The following is a 17,055-nucleotide window of genomic DNA, read 5'->3' on the forward strand; positions in this document are numbered from 1 at the left end:
TACTGTGAAACTGACTCCTTTTGTTGGCAGAGACCAAACATATCCCTTGTAGTATACGTCTAGTGTCTGTCAGACTCGAGCTCCAAGCTTGCTGCCAAACCCAAGTCTGTTGGAATGAGCCAGTCTAATAGTCTGGACCTACAATGTCACCCACAGTTCCATTCCTGTACTGCTCATGATTTCCAGGTTATGTAGCAGTTTTATGTTGGAAACTGGACTGATACAGCAAATAGTTAGGCCACTGAAAACCTTACTCCACCTTTTTGAAAGTTATGTGTCAAATCTAGCAAATTCCATTTACAGATAAAGTAAAAAAAGCATCATCGTTTTGTTTTGGATTGTTTTTTGTCAGAAGAGTACATGATGGGGGAGAGGTAATAGATGTGATATAGCTGAATATTAGCAAGGCTTTTGATATGGTCTCACATGACCTTTTCATAAACAAACTAGGCAAATACAGCCTAGATGAACCTACTATAAGGTGGGTGCACAACTGGTTGAGAACCATACTCAGTGAGTAGTTATCAATGGTGAACAATCAAGCTGGAATGGCATATCAAGTGGGGTCTCGGAGGCATTTGTCCAGAGTCTGCCTCTGTTCCATATCTTCATACTACAGTCAGCTTAACTTCAGTACCTGGAAAGATAATGGAGAAAATAATTAAGCAATCAATTTGCAAATACCTAGAAGATAATAAGATGACAAGTAACAAATGATGTCAAACCAGCCTAGTAGCTTTCTTTGACAGGATAACAAGCCTTGTGGATGTGGGAAAGTGGTAGATGTGGTATATATTGATTTTAGTAAGGCTTTTGATACTGTCTTGCATGACCGTCTCATAAACAAACTAGGGAAATACAACCTAGATGGAGCTACTGTGAGGTCAGTGCATAACTGGTTGGAAAACGGTTCCCAGAGAGTAATTATCAGTAGTTCACAGTCAAGCTGTGGGCATATCAAGCGAGGTCCCACAAGAATCAGGTCTGGTTCTGGTTCTGTTCAATATCTTTATCAATGATTTTGATAATAGCATAGAGTACACATTTATAAAGTTTGCGTACAGTACCAAGCTGGGAGGAGTTGCAAGTGCTTTGGCGGATAGGATTAAAATTCAAAATGGACAAACTGCAGAAATGGTCTGAAATAAGTAGGATGAAATTCAATAAGGACAAATGCAAAGTACTCCACTTAGGAAGAAAGAGTCAGTTGAATAAATACAAAATGGGAAATGACTGCCTAGGAAGGAATACTGCGGAAAGGGATCTGGGGGGTCATAGTGCATCACAAGCTAAATATGAGTCAATAGTGTAATATTGTCAAAAAAAAATCAAACATCATTCTGAGATGTACTGCATAAGTGTTGCAAGCAAGGCACAAGAAGTAATTCTTCTGCTCTACTCCACGTTGATTAGGTCTCAACTGGAGTATTGCGTCTGGTTCTGTGCACCACATTTAAGGAAAGATCTGGACAAATTGAAGAAAGTTCAGAGAAGAGCAGTAAAAATGATTAAAGATCTAGAAAACATTACCTATAAGAGGAGATTGAAAAGGGTTTCTTTAGTCTGGAGAAGACTGAATGGGGACATAACAGTTTTCAAGAACATAAGAGATTGTTACAAGGAGGGAGAAAAATTGTGCTCCTTAACTTCTGAGGATAGGACAAGAAGCAATTAGCTTAAATTTCACCAAGGACAGTTTAAGTTGAACATTAGGAAAAACTTCCTAACTATCAGAGTAGTTAAACACTGGAATAAATTGCCTAGGGAGGTTGTGGAATTTATGTTATTGGAGATTTTTAAGAGCAGTTTGGACAAACACCTGTCAAGGATGGTCTAGATAATACTTAGTTCTGCCTTGAGTGCAGGGGACTGGACTAGAAGACCTCTAGAAGTTTCTTCCAGTCCTAGAATTCTATGATTCTCTGATACATAAATGATTTGGATGATGGCATAGAGAGTATACTTATAAAGTTTGCAGACAATACAAAGATGAGAGGGATTGCAAGTGCTTCAGAGGACTGTTTTAGAATTCAAAATGATCTTGAGAACTGCAGAAATGGTATGAAATAAGTAGGATGAAATTCAATAAGGACAAATGCAAAGTACCACACTTAGAGAGGAACAATCAGTTGCATAAATACACAATGGGAAATGACTGCTTAGGCGAGAGTATTGCAGAAAAGGATTTGGGGCTTACAGTGAATCACAAACTAAATATGAATCAACAATGTACTACTGTTGCAAAAAAAGAAACATTGTTCTGGGATGTATTAGCAGGAGTGTGGTAAGCAAAACCCAAAAAGAATTTTTCCACTCTACTCAGCACTAATAAGGCCTCAGCGGGAGCACCATGTCTGATTCTGGGCACCACACTTCTGGAAAGATGTGGAAAAATTGGAGAAAGTTCCGAGGAGAGCTTAAAAAATTATTAAAGGTCCAGAAAACATGACCTACAAGGAAGGATTGAAAAAAATTTGTTTGTTGAGTCTGGAGAAGAGAAGGCTGAGGTGGGACATAATAATAGTCTTCAGATACATAAAAGGTTGTTACAAAGAGGAGAGTGATGAACTGGGACAGGACAAGAAGTAATGGATTTAAACTGCAGCAAGGGAGATTTAGGTTAGATGCTAGGAAAAGCTCCCTAACTTGTAAGAGTAGTTAGCACTGAAACAAATTACATATGGAGGTTGTAGAATCTCCATCATTGAAGATTTTTAAGAACTGGTTCAACAAGCACCTGTCAGGGATCATCTATCTATGTACTACTTAGTTCTGCCTCAGGGCAGGGGACTGGACCTGACCTATCGAGGTCTCTTCTAGTCCTACATTTCTATGATTCTGTGATTTCCAGGGTGAAAACTAGAAAGACTCTTGTACCTTACAATGTTTAGCTATTGAGTACTGATAGTTGACTAGCTGCTTTTCATTTAGTGTACAGAATCCCATCAACAGTTTATGTCATATGCTTACAACTTAAAAACTTTAACTTCAAGTCAATTAACGTAAAATGTTTGTTCGTGTTTATAAAAAAGGGTTAAAACATCTAACATCTGCATAAATGGAGGAAGAGTTGAATAATAATCATTCAATTAATGAAAGTGCCATAAATAATTCCAATTTTTTTAATTATAGAGACGGTAGATATATAGCAATAAATAATAATACCGCTTAATTTCCAGATGTGATATGCAGGAGCAGTACCTTTTTGACTCAAAATAGTCTTTGCATAAAAAATACCCTAGTCCATTGTCCAGAACTGAATGAACAGAGCCATAAAAGATCTATATAACAGTATTCCCTGCGAAACATTTTCATGTGTTCTAATCCAGAGTTAAATGTACCTAGTGATGGGGATACCACCACTTCATTTAGGAAACTATTCCTCTCCCTAAAAGCTCTGGTTGAGAAGAAAGCTTTCCTAATATTCAGCCTAAATTTTCATTTTTTAAATTACATCCCATTTCTCCTAATTTTGCCTGCCTGGACATCCCTAAACATTTCCACTTCTACGTTAGCTTTTACACTTTTCCGGACTCTCTCCAGATTGTCGGTATCTTTTGGAATTAAGTTCCCAGAAGGGAAAGCAGTATTCCAAGGTGCAGTCATGCCAGAGCTGTAGGGAGAGGAACTGTTTCCTCAGTGCTCTTTTATGTAATGCCTGTGTACGCTGTCTCAAATTATATTGATCTTGTTAATGGCTGCCACGATGCATTGATGACTCTTGTCTACTGTTCTGGCCATTATCACCACTACACCTCTTTCATCATTGCTGCTTTCCAAATTTTTTCCTCCCATTGAACATCAGTGTTTGGGATGATAATTCCCCAGAACAAGCATACTTGCATTTTCATCAGACCTAATTTGCTATTCTTTGTGAATATATTATCTTAATACTTACCTTCTCTCCCAGGTCATTAATGGAAATATAAATATATAAAGTTAAAAGACCCTGCAACTGACAAAATAATTTTTTTTAGGGCTTCATAAAATCTTTTATAGGACGCAAGTTCTTCACTTGTTTACCATGGTGCCACAGTGAGGGCTTTATTACTTATTCAAGTTAATAAGATATATTTTCCGCTGCTTAGTAATAGTTTTAGTAGTAATTGGATCTGTGCAGGACTCATTGCTCTGAAGGCTTCCCTAAGATATATATCCATGGATCCTTATTAATGTCATACCCCATAATTTACAAAATCCTCCTATATTTTATCCCAATATGCAATCAGTGGAGAAGAGGTCCAAAATAATGGAATTAAGTTGCAATCTTGCATTCGCTACAGAGTGAATAAGATTTATACAATATATAAAGGAATTATGCAACATAACAGCACTATAGTAAAGATAAAATACAATCTGTTATTCAATCATTATTGCTTATTACCAGTCTGAATACCACTGAGCTTGCATTGCCCCAGACCAATCATAACCATGTGATTTGATTTTTCTTTTTTGTTCATTCTTTCATTTTTTTGTCTATACCTGGTGATTTCAAGCAACCATTGAGTGGATACTGTTGTAAAAATTGAATATAATATTGTCATAGAGATATGAATGCAAGCACAAAGATAGAGAAAGGAGTGAAAAGGATAAAAAATTATAACCCTAGAGAAAGAGATTGGGGTTATGTGAAAGACATTACCACTTAAAAGCAAAAATACCATATTTTCCTTTTTATTTTGGATAACTCAGTTAAACTGTTTGCCAAAAGCTTTCATCTTCTATTAATTAAATTATATAAATGAACTAATAGAAAATACATATACATAGGAGATAATGGCAGCGTTAGAGCATTGTCGTGACAAATACCAGAGCAAATACTATGTCAAAATAAGTCTGTGGACAGCATTGCTGTGACAAGATGCTATTCCATTGGCACACTTTATACTGTATCTAATTCAAATAAAGTTAATTCTGTTCAAATGTCGTTATTAGTACTGTCACTGTAACTAAAAGGTGTAGAAGTGTTAGAGTGACAGTTTTCACTTGACCATTAGTAAAAAATCTTATTTTCTGCCTTAGTCACAGTAACTAAAAAAGTATTCTTCTAAAAAAAAATAAAGAAAGGGTTTCCGTTTATTGTATTGAATTTCTGAATGATTGGCTAGAAATATCGCTAATTGTATATAAGGTTGAGGTAACCTGCTAAATGATTTGTCGGCACAGGTTTTATCTGATACAAAATGAGTTTGCAGTGTACTTGGTTTCAAAAGCAGTCAGAAACTGTAAAGCTTGGAAATAAAGGTTTTCTATCTACTCATCCTTTGTTGTCCTATGTCTGGTGTTATATGCTCTTAATTTTTCCTCTTGAAGTATGGAGACATCAAAGGGGATTGATTTTACAGTTCCTTTAGGAGAATATATAGTATAGTAGGCTCCTCCATCTTTGTTGGCCTACCTGAATACAGATTAATCCAAGACTTTCTCTCAATTCTTAAAAGTTTATTTATGGTCCTACACAAACAACACTGAACTGTGCCAGCAAAATGTGGAGGAAATAAACTGCAGCCCGTGAAAGGGGTGTGGCAGTTTACATTCCCCCATAGAACAAGAGGGAATCGGGAGGAATTGTCACTGAATCACTTCAGATTTGTAACCAAGTCCCTAGGGCTTTTCCAAGGAGATCACAGCTATACACTGTCCCATACTCCGTGCTGAGTGAGAAGAAAATCCTTAATTAACTCAGAACCTGAATCTGTTGAAAAGAAATGGCATTTGCACCACAAGGGGGTGACAACTCTCATCCACCTTTCCTGTGTGGTAGAAGAATTATTGTATTGCTTTATGTATATTTTCTATTCCAACAGATGATTAGATCCGTTAAATACTGTTACCCTTGCCTGGCTCAGAATGAGCCACCTCACATGAGACTGGTTAACTATTGTGAAATGTTAAATCTATGGACAACAACCTGTGTATGATGTAACAATTTAGACCTAAATTACAATATCGAGGCCTCGACTCAGGTAGTATAAGAGCTCTCTGACAAACTCAGAATTATGCAGCCATGTAAATTGATTATGAAATAATTTTATTACTTCGTGTGACTCCTAAAATGAGGTAGTTGGAAATGGACAGTGCCAGAAGATGCTAAAACACTACCTTAATGGGAGCAGGGCGAGGCCTTTAGGAGATGCTGGTAGCCATCCAGGTTTACTAATCCACGAAGGTGTGGAGTCTCTCTGCATGGCTTTTGAAGAAAACATGGCAGGTTCTATTCCTCATGTTCAGCTCATAAAGTTGTACAAGAGCAGATCTCCACTTCCATGTATTTTAAGTGCACAGTTTGGAACCTCTCCGGCTCCCTCCTCCTGCTTCATCCTCTTCTGCTCCTCATGCTATTGCATGTCTTTTGCTCCTTCATTTGCATAACTAGCCATCCAATCCCCCAACCCTTCATGCAGAGTATATAAAATAACAAAAAAAAAAAAAAATGGTTACAAGCTGGCAGGTTGCAAGCAAATCACTTTTTAAGATTATTTATGTGGCACAAGCATTCTTATGCTGCATTTTGGTCAAAAGAAAAATTATGCAGATATTTGCATGGCTGCATAATTGCATTATGCACAGAGACCTGCCTATGTGAGTTCTCACTAGTAACATGCTAGGAGCACAGACCCAAGAGTATGAATCCACAATATATTTGCAAAATTGTCTTGAAAATTTAGCAGCCCAGGCAGAAAATGCACTCACCCATCCTTATGATGATGGTAATAGCGAGGTGGTGGACAGAAGGAGGAAATATTTCACTTGCCTGTGGTGCAAAAAGTTACTTTTCCTGAGTAGAATTTTACAAGACTGTATTATAAGATACTTCTTGAGAACAAGCGTTTACAAGTAATTTTCTGTTGAATTTCTGCTGAGAGTTAAATGTCACCTCTTTATGTGTGGACAGCAAACTTAATTGTTCTTCAGTAGCTATACATTTCAGCATGTTATGTAATAGAAATAAAAATAATATAGAGGAAAATAAATATTGTATTATACAACATATCAATTATATTGGAGAATTAAAAAGCAAAGCAAAACACCATAAAATTGTATTCTTTTACAAACTTGTTATTGAAAATAAAATACAAAAATTTCCATTACCAATGGTGACTGTTTCAATTATTTTATAGATGCTTTCACTGTAATGTAATGTATAGCATGTAGCTATTTTGTTAGAAACCCAAGCTTGCATCGACTGATGCGTGTTTTCTGTTTATTATTAAATAATGGATATCACCAAAACAAATAGGTGAGAAAGAGGAACTTAGTACTCTTCTTTTGGTGCTTGCGCATGTCCATTCCATTCCAGCCTCCCATGATGGTTGCCTGGAATGATCCTCCTTACTCTTGCAAGGTTTCTTTCCCACTGTTTTGGACTCTGTTGTCGTATCTTGTATAGTTATTGTAGTTGGTATATATAGTTCTTAATTAGTGTTAGTGTATATAGTAGTGTGAATAGTTGTCCCTGTCTTTGAGGGACTTTTGCCCCAAGGGCGGAGCATGCTCTGGTCTCCAGGCTTCAAGCCACATGCTTCCTGTCACAAGCCAAAGCCTGTGAATGACCCGCACTCTAGCTGTCAAAAGTGCCTCAGGGAAACTCACGTGAAAGAGAAGTGCCAGATCTTCAGGGGCTTCAGATCATGCACTCAAAAAAAAGGAGACATTCATCTGAAAGCCTTACTCATAGAGGCAGCCCTCAGACCAGTCTTGGAGCCAGGCCACTCTGGTGCTCCACCGGCACTGTTCTCCATCCCTGATGCCAAGGAAGAAGCATAAGAAACAACACAGGGACAGAGGGCGCTCTCTGGAGCCGAAGAGGGACAAGTGGGGAGTGGGCAGTATAGTGAGACCGTGCCCAGCCACCTGTCCTCCCCAAAGCCACTGTCATCTCTGGCGACTCCTCCTAAAGTGCCAGGTCTCATCCAGGACCTGCCTCCGACGTCACGCCTGTGGGCCCCTTTGACTCTGGAGGCTTTCCAGGTGGCAAGGACCTGATGTCCCTCCCAATCCTGCAACCCCTCACGGCCTCCTGCCAGCCATGCCTACCGGTGATAGAAAGGATAGAAAGGGTGATAGAAAGTGTTGAGCTCCACTGTGGCACCATCCAGGGGAACCATCCATGGTTCTGATGCAGCAATCTCTGGCCCATTGTCAGTCACTGGTTCCTTGGCACCACCCAGAAGCAGAAGTGGGTACTGCACCACCATGGACTTCGAGGGAAGAATCCTTGTCGGAGTTAGAAGGGCAATTCTTCACTCCACCAAGGACATATCAGTATCCAGCCTACACACCAGATTTTGGTACCAGCCCCCCAGCCGGCACATGGCCACTGGCTAATGCAGTGGCAATATTGTAACCAGTACCGGGGCCCCCTTCCCACTGCTCATACTTGGTGGTGTCCAAAAGGCAAGCTACTGTTCCTTCCTGTTTGGTACCAGACCCTGGCTCCAGTACTACCAACATTAGTACTGGTGTCCTAGAAATGGCCTCAATGGATGTGGTGCAGGTGGAAGAAGAGGAGGCAACCCTTCCTTTGATGCAGGCCTCTTTCTTGTCATCCCTCGATGAGGCGGTCACAGGCCCTAGGAACCCATTCCCACTGGTTGATTTAAGAGCCCCTCAAGAGTTCTTGAAAAGGGTCATTGCAGACTTGGGGCTGGAAGTTGAGGAGCTAAAGGAATCAGCACTCGGCCTAGTTAACATCCCGATCTTCCCTGCAATCTATCTTGGACTATCTGCTTCACCTAAAATATCAAGGTCTTGCTCTCTCATCTGTTAAGGTCCACTTGGCAGCCGTTGCAGTTTTCCACCCTCCAATGCAGGGCAGATCAGTGTTCTCCCACGAGATGATGGTCAGGTTTCTCAAGGACCTGGGAAGACTGGTTCCTCAGGTTCATCCGTGGGACTTAAACCTTGTCCTGTCAAGGTTCATGGGTCCTCTCTTCAAGCCATTAGCATCTTGCTCCATTTTTCATCTTTCTTGGAAGGTCGCCTTCCTGGTGGCAATTACCTTGGCCAGAAGAGTCTCAGAGATCAAAGCTCTGATGTCAGAACCCTCTTACACAGTTTTCTTCAAGGGCAAGGTCCAGCTCCACCCCAATATGGCCTTCCTATCAAAGGTGGTGTCAACAACCGGGACATTTTTCTTCCTGTCTTCTTTCCAAAACCTCACAAGACCACTGAGGAATGTCGGCTTCATACATTGGATTTTAGGTGGGTCCTTGCTTTTTATATTGAGAGGACTAAGCCCTTCTACAAGTCTATGCAACTCTTTGTAGCAGTAGTGGAAAGGGTGAAAGGCCTACTGGTGTCATCCCAAAGAATCTCTTCCTGGATAACCATCTGTATCCAGGCTTGCTATGAGCAGGTGAAGGTTCTGCCTCCCACCATCATGACTGTTCATTCCACGAGAGCCCAAGCTTCATCAGCAGTGTTCCTCATGTAAGTACCAATCCAGGTCATCCGCAGAGACACAAAATGGTTGTTGGTTCATACCTTCATGTCCCACTGCACCATCACCTAGCAGGCCCATGACAATGCCAGTTTCGGGAGAGCAGTGTTGTAGTCAGCACATCCATGAACTCTGAGCACACCTCCGGGGATACTGCTTGTGGGTCACCTAGCATGGAATGTACATGAGCAAGCACTTGAAGAAGAAAAAATGGTTACTAGCATTCCATAACTTGTTCTTTGAGATATGTTGCTCATGTCCATGACCCTCTCTCCTGTCCCTCTGTTGGAGTTACTAGCAAGAAGGAACTGAGAGGGTGCAGAGCCGGTGGTGTCCCTTATACCAGTGCACTTGCACATGGCTCCAGAGAATGCTAGAGCTGGCCGTTTGGATACCACTGAGGGAAAAATCTCCGGCAACTGTGCATGTGACGTGTACACACCTAATATGGAATGGACATGAGGAGCACATCTTGAAGAATAACAGTTACAGAAAGTTAGTAACCATTTTATTTAACCACTAAAATTTTGAAGACACTACTCAGCAATTCAGGAAACTAGGTATGTTTTTCCGTTAGAAATTAACCATATTTGTAGTGAATTGGCTGAGCAGCAGTAACGGGTAAGCAGAAGACAAAGTGATCAATCTGTTGAGGGTGAATATGCTGCTGCTCTTTTGACGCCTGACTGGAGTGTGGTTGAGCGGTGGGAGAAGTTCCATGGCAGTTACAAGGCTGGATGAAGACATGGAGGGGCAGTGATTCCAGATTGCGGTGCTCAGTGTGATTTAGCTACAGTTTTCAAAGCTGTTTCTATATAGCTGGGTCCTTCTTAGTTACAGAGTAACAGGTCTCATTTATGTAGTGTCAATAAAAACGTGTATAATGTAAATAGACAAGTGACACCAGACTTCATTTAGTGACATTAGTTTCTCTCCCACAATGGAAACTGACTTGCTGCAAGACCTGAAATTGACCATCACCGATCTGAGGGACAACAGTACATGAAAGTCAGCAGTTATACCATAGCTTTGTCATATGTTTCTAACCAAAGTCTGTAGCATGATATCCACAGAAAAATGTTGACAGTGAATTCTTAAGGTTGAGTAAATAATCTTTCTGTTTGGAGAAAAACTACTCGAAGAGTAGTTATCAGTGGTTCTCTGTCAAATTGGGAGGGTATATCTAGTGGGTCTCTGCAGGAGAAAGTCCTGGGTCCAGGTGCTAGTCAATATTTTCATGAATGACTTGGTTAATGGAGTGGAGAATGTATTTATAAGATTTGCAGATGACACCAAGCTAGGTGGCATTAGAAGCACATTGGAAGAAAGGATTAGAATTCAAAGTGACTAGACAAATTGGATTATTGGTCTGAAATCAGCAAGATGAAATTCAGTAAAGACAAGTGTAATGTATTACACTTAGGAATGAAAAATCAAATGTACAACTACAAAATGGGGAATAATTGGCTAGGCGGTAGAACTGCTGAAAAGGATCTAGGGGTTATAGTGGATCACAAATTGAATATGAGTCGTCAGTGTGATGCAGTTGTGAAAAAAGACTAATATCATTCTGGTGTGTATAAACAGGAGTGTCATGTGAGACACGGGAAGTAATGGTCTCCCTCTGTTGGGCACTCTTAAGACCTCCGCTGGAGTACTGTGTCCAGTTCTGGGTGCCACACTTTAGGAAGGATGTGGATAAATTGGAAGGAATCCAGAGAAGAGCAACAAAAATAATAAAAGGTTTAGAAAACCTGACTTCTGAGGAAAGGTTAAAAAATCTGAGCATGTTTAGTCTTGAAGAAAGAAGACTGACAGGGGATCTGATGATGATGTTGTTAAGATCTGTTATAAAGAGGTAGGACAAGAAGCAATGGGCTCAATCTGCAGCAAGGGAGATTTAGGTTAGATATTAGAAAAAAAGCTTTCTAGCTCTAAGGGTAATTGATTTCTGGAATGGGGCTCGAAGGGAGGATGTGGATTCCCTATCATAGAAGGTGTTTAAGAAAAGGTTGGACAAACACCTGTCAGTGATAATCTAGGTTTTCTTGGTCCTGCTTCAGTACAGGAGGCTGGACTTGATGATCTCTCAAGGTCCCTTTCAGTCCTATATTTCTATGATTCTATAAGATAATCATATAATCTTTCATGATTTGTGTTTTCAGAGTATGTGTAGAAGCTCCGTTGCTTGATGGAGTACTCTTTTGGATGGATTGCCTTGCACATAAGTGTGATGTTACGATTGATGATGTACACTGTTATCAAAAACAGGTCATGCATGTACAGAGCATTTCTCACTGGGCACCTGCTAACATAGGACCTTATAGTCAGTCCGTCAAGGTAAGCAATCTTTATTGTTTTATGTGATCTATTTATCAATTCACAAAGTTATCAGCTCTTTTCTTTTAATTGATTTTAATCTGCACAAAAGAAAAAAAAATACAAAGCTTGGGCCTTTTTGTATTATGTTTAAAAATACTACAAAAATGAAAAATATGAATATATACGTTTAAAGTTTTAAAACCTCTGTACGACAAACTACAGCAAAATTGCTGAAAAGGTATCAAACCTTTCACTCTGTGATCATTAGGCAGGGCAAAGGAGTTATTTATTTCAGAGCATCACTATGCACAAGAACAGTATATTGAGGTTATACACTATATTGATAACAGTAAGTAATTATAGTGTATGTATATTTTCATATGCTTTCTGGAATTTAAATATTCATTTATAACATTTCAGGTCATTTGGAATTTCTTTATGTTCTAAGACAACAAGTTCACACTTTTGCTTAGGAAATCAATGCTTAAATACGTAATGTAAGTGAATTCCCTTATGAAGCTCTAGATATTAGTATTGCACTACATAAAAGCAAATCAAGACTGATGAAGTACTTAGTATTTTTAAAACTTACATTTACTACAAAGTGAATGGGACGTATTATGTTGTTTTAACAAATATGAAAGAGTAACCCAGACAACCCCTTCCCCAACTCCTACTGCCTTCCTGACTATTAGGGAAAGATCTTGTTTTTCTCCTTGCAAAAGAGGATTTATATGCACTCTTCTCTCCCCCCTGCTGCCTGTACAACAGAAAGAAGATCTAGTCCCAAGTATTTTATTACTGGTAGGAAGGTTCTGTGGCTTGCACAACATTTTATTTCATATACTGTAAATCTTCTGAATTGTCTTCTGATTTGCAAGCAAACCTACTATTATACTGCTGCAACAATTTTTTTTGTTTTGTTTGGTGCTAGTTAAATTCAGTACGTATGGTGATGGCTTATGCTAGATATCAAGTGGACTCACCCAGGAAGGACAGAGAGGGCGGTTATCACATAAAACACATAATTGAATTTATCTTTGTTTTTCTGTTTAAAGAAGGTTCATTTGCCAAGAGCTGGAAGTTGATTTGGTGGCCTTTTCTTCACTCTATTTTAAACACTGTGGGTCATTCTTTTGCTGGCCCTGCCTGGATTATTCAAAGGAAAAAATAATCTTATATGCATTTTTCACCCCTGTGCTGGAGCAACTGCATTCTGACTGTAGAGCACAGGCTCTGAACTAAGTGAATATCCTAGACCTGGCACAATCTGGATTCAGGCCACGACATGGGATCAAAACTACTTTAGTGATACTGAAGGATGATCTCCTGCTGTCAGTGGATAGCGGACGCACATCAATTTTCATCCGCCTGGAACTTTCTGCAGAATCTAATAATTAACCATCAGATACTGCTGTACTGCCTGAAAGAGGGGGCAGAGTCCAAAGGAATATGTGAATATATTTCAAGCTCTTCATGGAGGGATGCACCCAAAGAGTAGAGATAGGAAACCACACCTTCCCGTCTAGACCCTCATTTGTGGAGTCCCAGAGATCAATTTATTTCTCTGGTCCTTTTCAAAATCAACACTAGGTAAACTGATAACACAACATGGACTCAGTGCCAGCAACGTGCAGGTGACATACAGCTGTACTTATCCTTTACTTCATATGACCATCCCACTACCACCAACATAGCAGCATGCTTGAGCGAGATCAGTTCATGGATGAAGAATAGCTGTTGAAGCTAAACCCAAGCAAAGCGGAGGTGATGCTGGTGGGCAGGGGTAAGCACTTTGCAGAGTTTGCAGTCACGGTGCAGTTTCCTTTGGGATAGTGCTTGGGGTGTGCTACAGACCACCAGGATCTAATTTGGATATGGATAGAGACCTCTTTAAGGTTTTTAATTAAATAAATACTACTGGGAACTGTGTGATTATGGAAAACGTTAACTTCCCAGAGTTGTCCTGGAGGACAAGTGCTAGTAGTAATAGGATCCAGATTTTCCTGGATGTGATAGTTGATGGATTCCTTCACCAAATAGTTACTGAACCAAAAAGAGGGAATGCCATTTTAGATTTGGTATTGGTGAGTAGTGAGGACCTCATAGAAGAACTGGTTGTAGGGAACAACCTTCATTCGAGTGACCATGAGCTAATTCAGTTCAAACTAAATGGAAGGATAAACAAAAATCGATCTGTGACTAGGGTCTTTGACTTCAAAAGGGCTAACTTTAAAAAATTAAGGGGATTAGTTGGGGGAAGTGGACTGGACTGAAGAACTCATGGATTTAAAGGTGGAAGACGCTTGGAATTACTTCAAGTGAAAGTTGCAGGAACTATCTGAAGCCTGCATCCCAAGGAAGGGGAAAAAATTCATAGGCAAGAGTTGTAGACCAAGCTGGATGAGTAAGCATCTCAGATAGGTGATTAAGAGAAAGCAGAAGGCCTATAAGGAGTGGAAGACGGGAGGGATCAGCAAGGAAACTACCTCTTGGAGGTCAGAACATGTAAAAATAAAGTGAGAAAGACCAAAAGCCAAGTAGATTTGGACCTTGCAAAGTTAATTAAAACCAATAGTAAAATGTTCTATAGCCATATATATAAGCAGAAAACAAAGAAACAAGAAGTGGGACTGCTAAGCACTGTGGATGGGGTGGAGGTTAAGGATAATCTATGAATGGCTGAATAGCTAAACAAATACTTTGCCTCCATTTTTAATGAGGCTAATGATGAGCTTGGGGATAGTGGCAGGATTGCTAATGGGAATGAGGATATGGAGGTAGAAATTACCACATCTGAGGTAGAAGCCAAACTCTAACAGTTTAATGAGACTAAATCAGGAGGGCTGGATAATCTCCATCCAAGAACATTAAAGGAACTAGCACATGAAATTGCAAGCCCATTAGCAAGGATTTTTAACTGTAAACTCAGGGGCTGTACCATATGACTGGAGAATTGCTAACATAGTTCCTATTTTTAAGAAAGGGGAAAAAAAGTGATCCGGGTAACTACAGGCCTGTTAGTTTGACCTCAGTAGTATGCAAGGTCTTGGAAAAAATTTTGAAGAGAAAATAGTTAAGGACATTGAGGTTAATAGTAATTGGGATAAAATACAATATGGTTTACAAAAGATAGATAGATAGATCTTGCCAGACCAACCCGATCTCCTTTTCTGAGAAGATAACAATTTTTTTTAGACAAAGGGAATACAGTGGATCTAATTTACCTAGATTTCAGCAAGGTGTTTGATACAGTTCCATATGGGGAATTATTAGTTAAATTGGAGAAGATGGGAATTAATGTGAAAATTGAAAGGTGGATAAGGAACTGGTTAAAGGGGAGACTACAATGGGTCATACTGAAAGGTGAGCTGTCAGGCTGAAGGGAGATTACTAGTGGAAATCCTGAGGGATCGCTCTTGGAAATAATCTCATTTAACCTTTTTATTACTGACTTTGGCACAAAAAGTGGGAATGTGCTAATAAAGTTTGTGGATGACACAAAGTTGGGAGGTATTGCAAATATAGAGAAGGATCAGGATATCATACAGGAAGATCTGGATGACCTTGTAAACTCCAGTAATAGAAATAGGATGAAATATAATAGTGGAAAGTGCAAGGTTATGCATTTAGGGATTAATAACAAGAATTTTTGCTATAAGCTGGAGATGCATCAATTGGAAGTGACAGAGAAGGAGAAGGATTGGTTGATTACAGGATGACTATGAGCCACTAATGTGACGTGACCGTGAAAAAAGCTAATGCAGTCCTTGGATGCATCAGATGAGATATTTCCAGGGAGGTGTTCCTATCATTATACAAGGCACTGGTGAGACCTCATCTGGAATTCTGTGTGCAATTCTGGTCCCCCATGTTTAAGAACGATGAATTCAAACTGGAACAGGTGCAGAGAAGGGCTACTAGGAAGATCCACGGAATGGACAACCTGTCTGATGAGAAGAGACTCAAAGAGCTTGGCTTGTTTAGCCTAACCAAAAGAAGGTTGAGGGGAGATATAATTGCTCTCTATAAATACTTCAGAGGGATAAATATCAGGGAGGGAGAGGAATTATTTAACTTCATCGCCAGTGTGGACACAAGAATTAATGGATGTAAATTGGCCATCAGGAAGTTTAAACTTGAAATTAGATGCAGATTTCTAACCATCAGAGGAGTGAAGTTCTGGAATAGCCTTCCACTGGGAGCAGTGGGGGCAAAAAATCTAGATGGCTTCAAAACTGAGCTTGATAAATTTATGGGAGGGATGGTATGATAGGACAGCCTAGTTTGGCAATTGAGTGGTCTTTGACTACTGGTGATAGTTATGCCACTGGCCTGTGAAGGGATATTAGATTGGGGTGAGTTCTGAGTTATTACAGAGAATTCTTTCTGGGATGTCTGGCTGGTGAGTCTTGCCCACATGTTCAGGGTTTAACTGAGTGCCATATTTGGGGTCGGGAAGGAGTTTTCCCCCAAGGCAGATTGGCAAAGGCTCTGGGGGTTTTTCGCCTTCCTCTGTAGCATGGGGCACGGCTCCCTTGCTGGTGGATTCTCTGTACCTTAAAATCTTTAAACCATGATTTGAGGACTTTAATAACTCAGTCATAGGGTAGAGGTTTATTACAGGAGTGGATGAGATTAGGTTCTGTGGCCTGTATTGTGCAGAAGGTCAGACTAGATGATCATATTGGTCCCTTCTGACCTGAGAGTCTATGAGAATAGAATAAAATAGAATAGAACTAGTATTGTTGTTAAATGCAGCCTCCCTGAAGAAGATGGGTTGAAGATCAGGTGCTGATCCTGCTTCCTCTTACTTTCCACACATGCCAGCAGAGAAAATGGAGAGAAGCACATACATTCAGTCAAAATTCTTTTACCGAGGTTCCACTGCTACATGGCAAATTTATCTATGATGTCAGACTTTTGAAAATGCTGATGCCCAGACTATTTATCTTTGATGTAAGATCTTTGAAAATGTTGTTTCCCAGAATTAATAAGTAATTTTATCCTTCTCTTCACTGATTGATATTCTAAGCATCCTTGACTTCTTTACTTTCTCTATTTTGCAATAATCTAACCACAAAAAAGACAAGATTTCTTCTTCCATATTTCAATGAGACAACTATCTTCTTTTTTCAAGTGTAATTTTATTTTATTTATTGAAAATGTGCATCTGTTTACTAAAATAGCATATAAAATATATACCCTAAAATCTAGTCTTATAAACACCTTACAAAGAAATACACAAATGCACAGTGCAACATATTTGCATTTAAAAGTATGTCAATTTT

General features: G+C 39.6%; 1 protein-coding gene across 4 annotated transcripts in view; it reads left to right on the forward strand.

Moving 5' to 3' along the window:
* The window catches only part of DPH6 (diphthamine biosynthesis 6), a 352,580-nt gene that overhangs the window by 159,494 nt on the left and 176,031 nt on the right, over positions 1 to 17,055 (forward strand). For all 4 annotated transcript variants that reach the window (XM_067558060.1, XM_067558063.1, XM_067558064.1 and 1 more), the window contains exon 12: positions 11,608 to 11,782. In XM_067558060.1, coding sequence (XP_067414161.1) covers positions 11,608 to 11,782 — 175 coding nt within the window. The remainder of the gene's footprint in view (positions 1 to 11,607; positions 11,783 to 17,055) is intronic.

Source organism: Emydura macquarii, unplaced genomic scaffold, assembly GCF_026122565.2.
Source record: "Emydura macquarii macquarii isolate MOO-44397 ecotype Brisbane River unplaced genomic scaffold, CSIRO-AGI_Emac_v2 contig_1876, whole genome shotgun sequence".
Taxonomy (NCBI): Eukaryota; Metazoa; Chordata; order Testudines; family Chelidae; genus Emydura; species Emydura macquarii.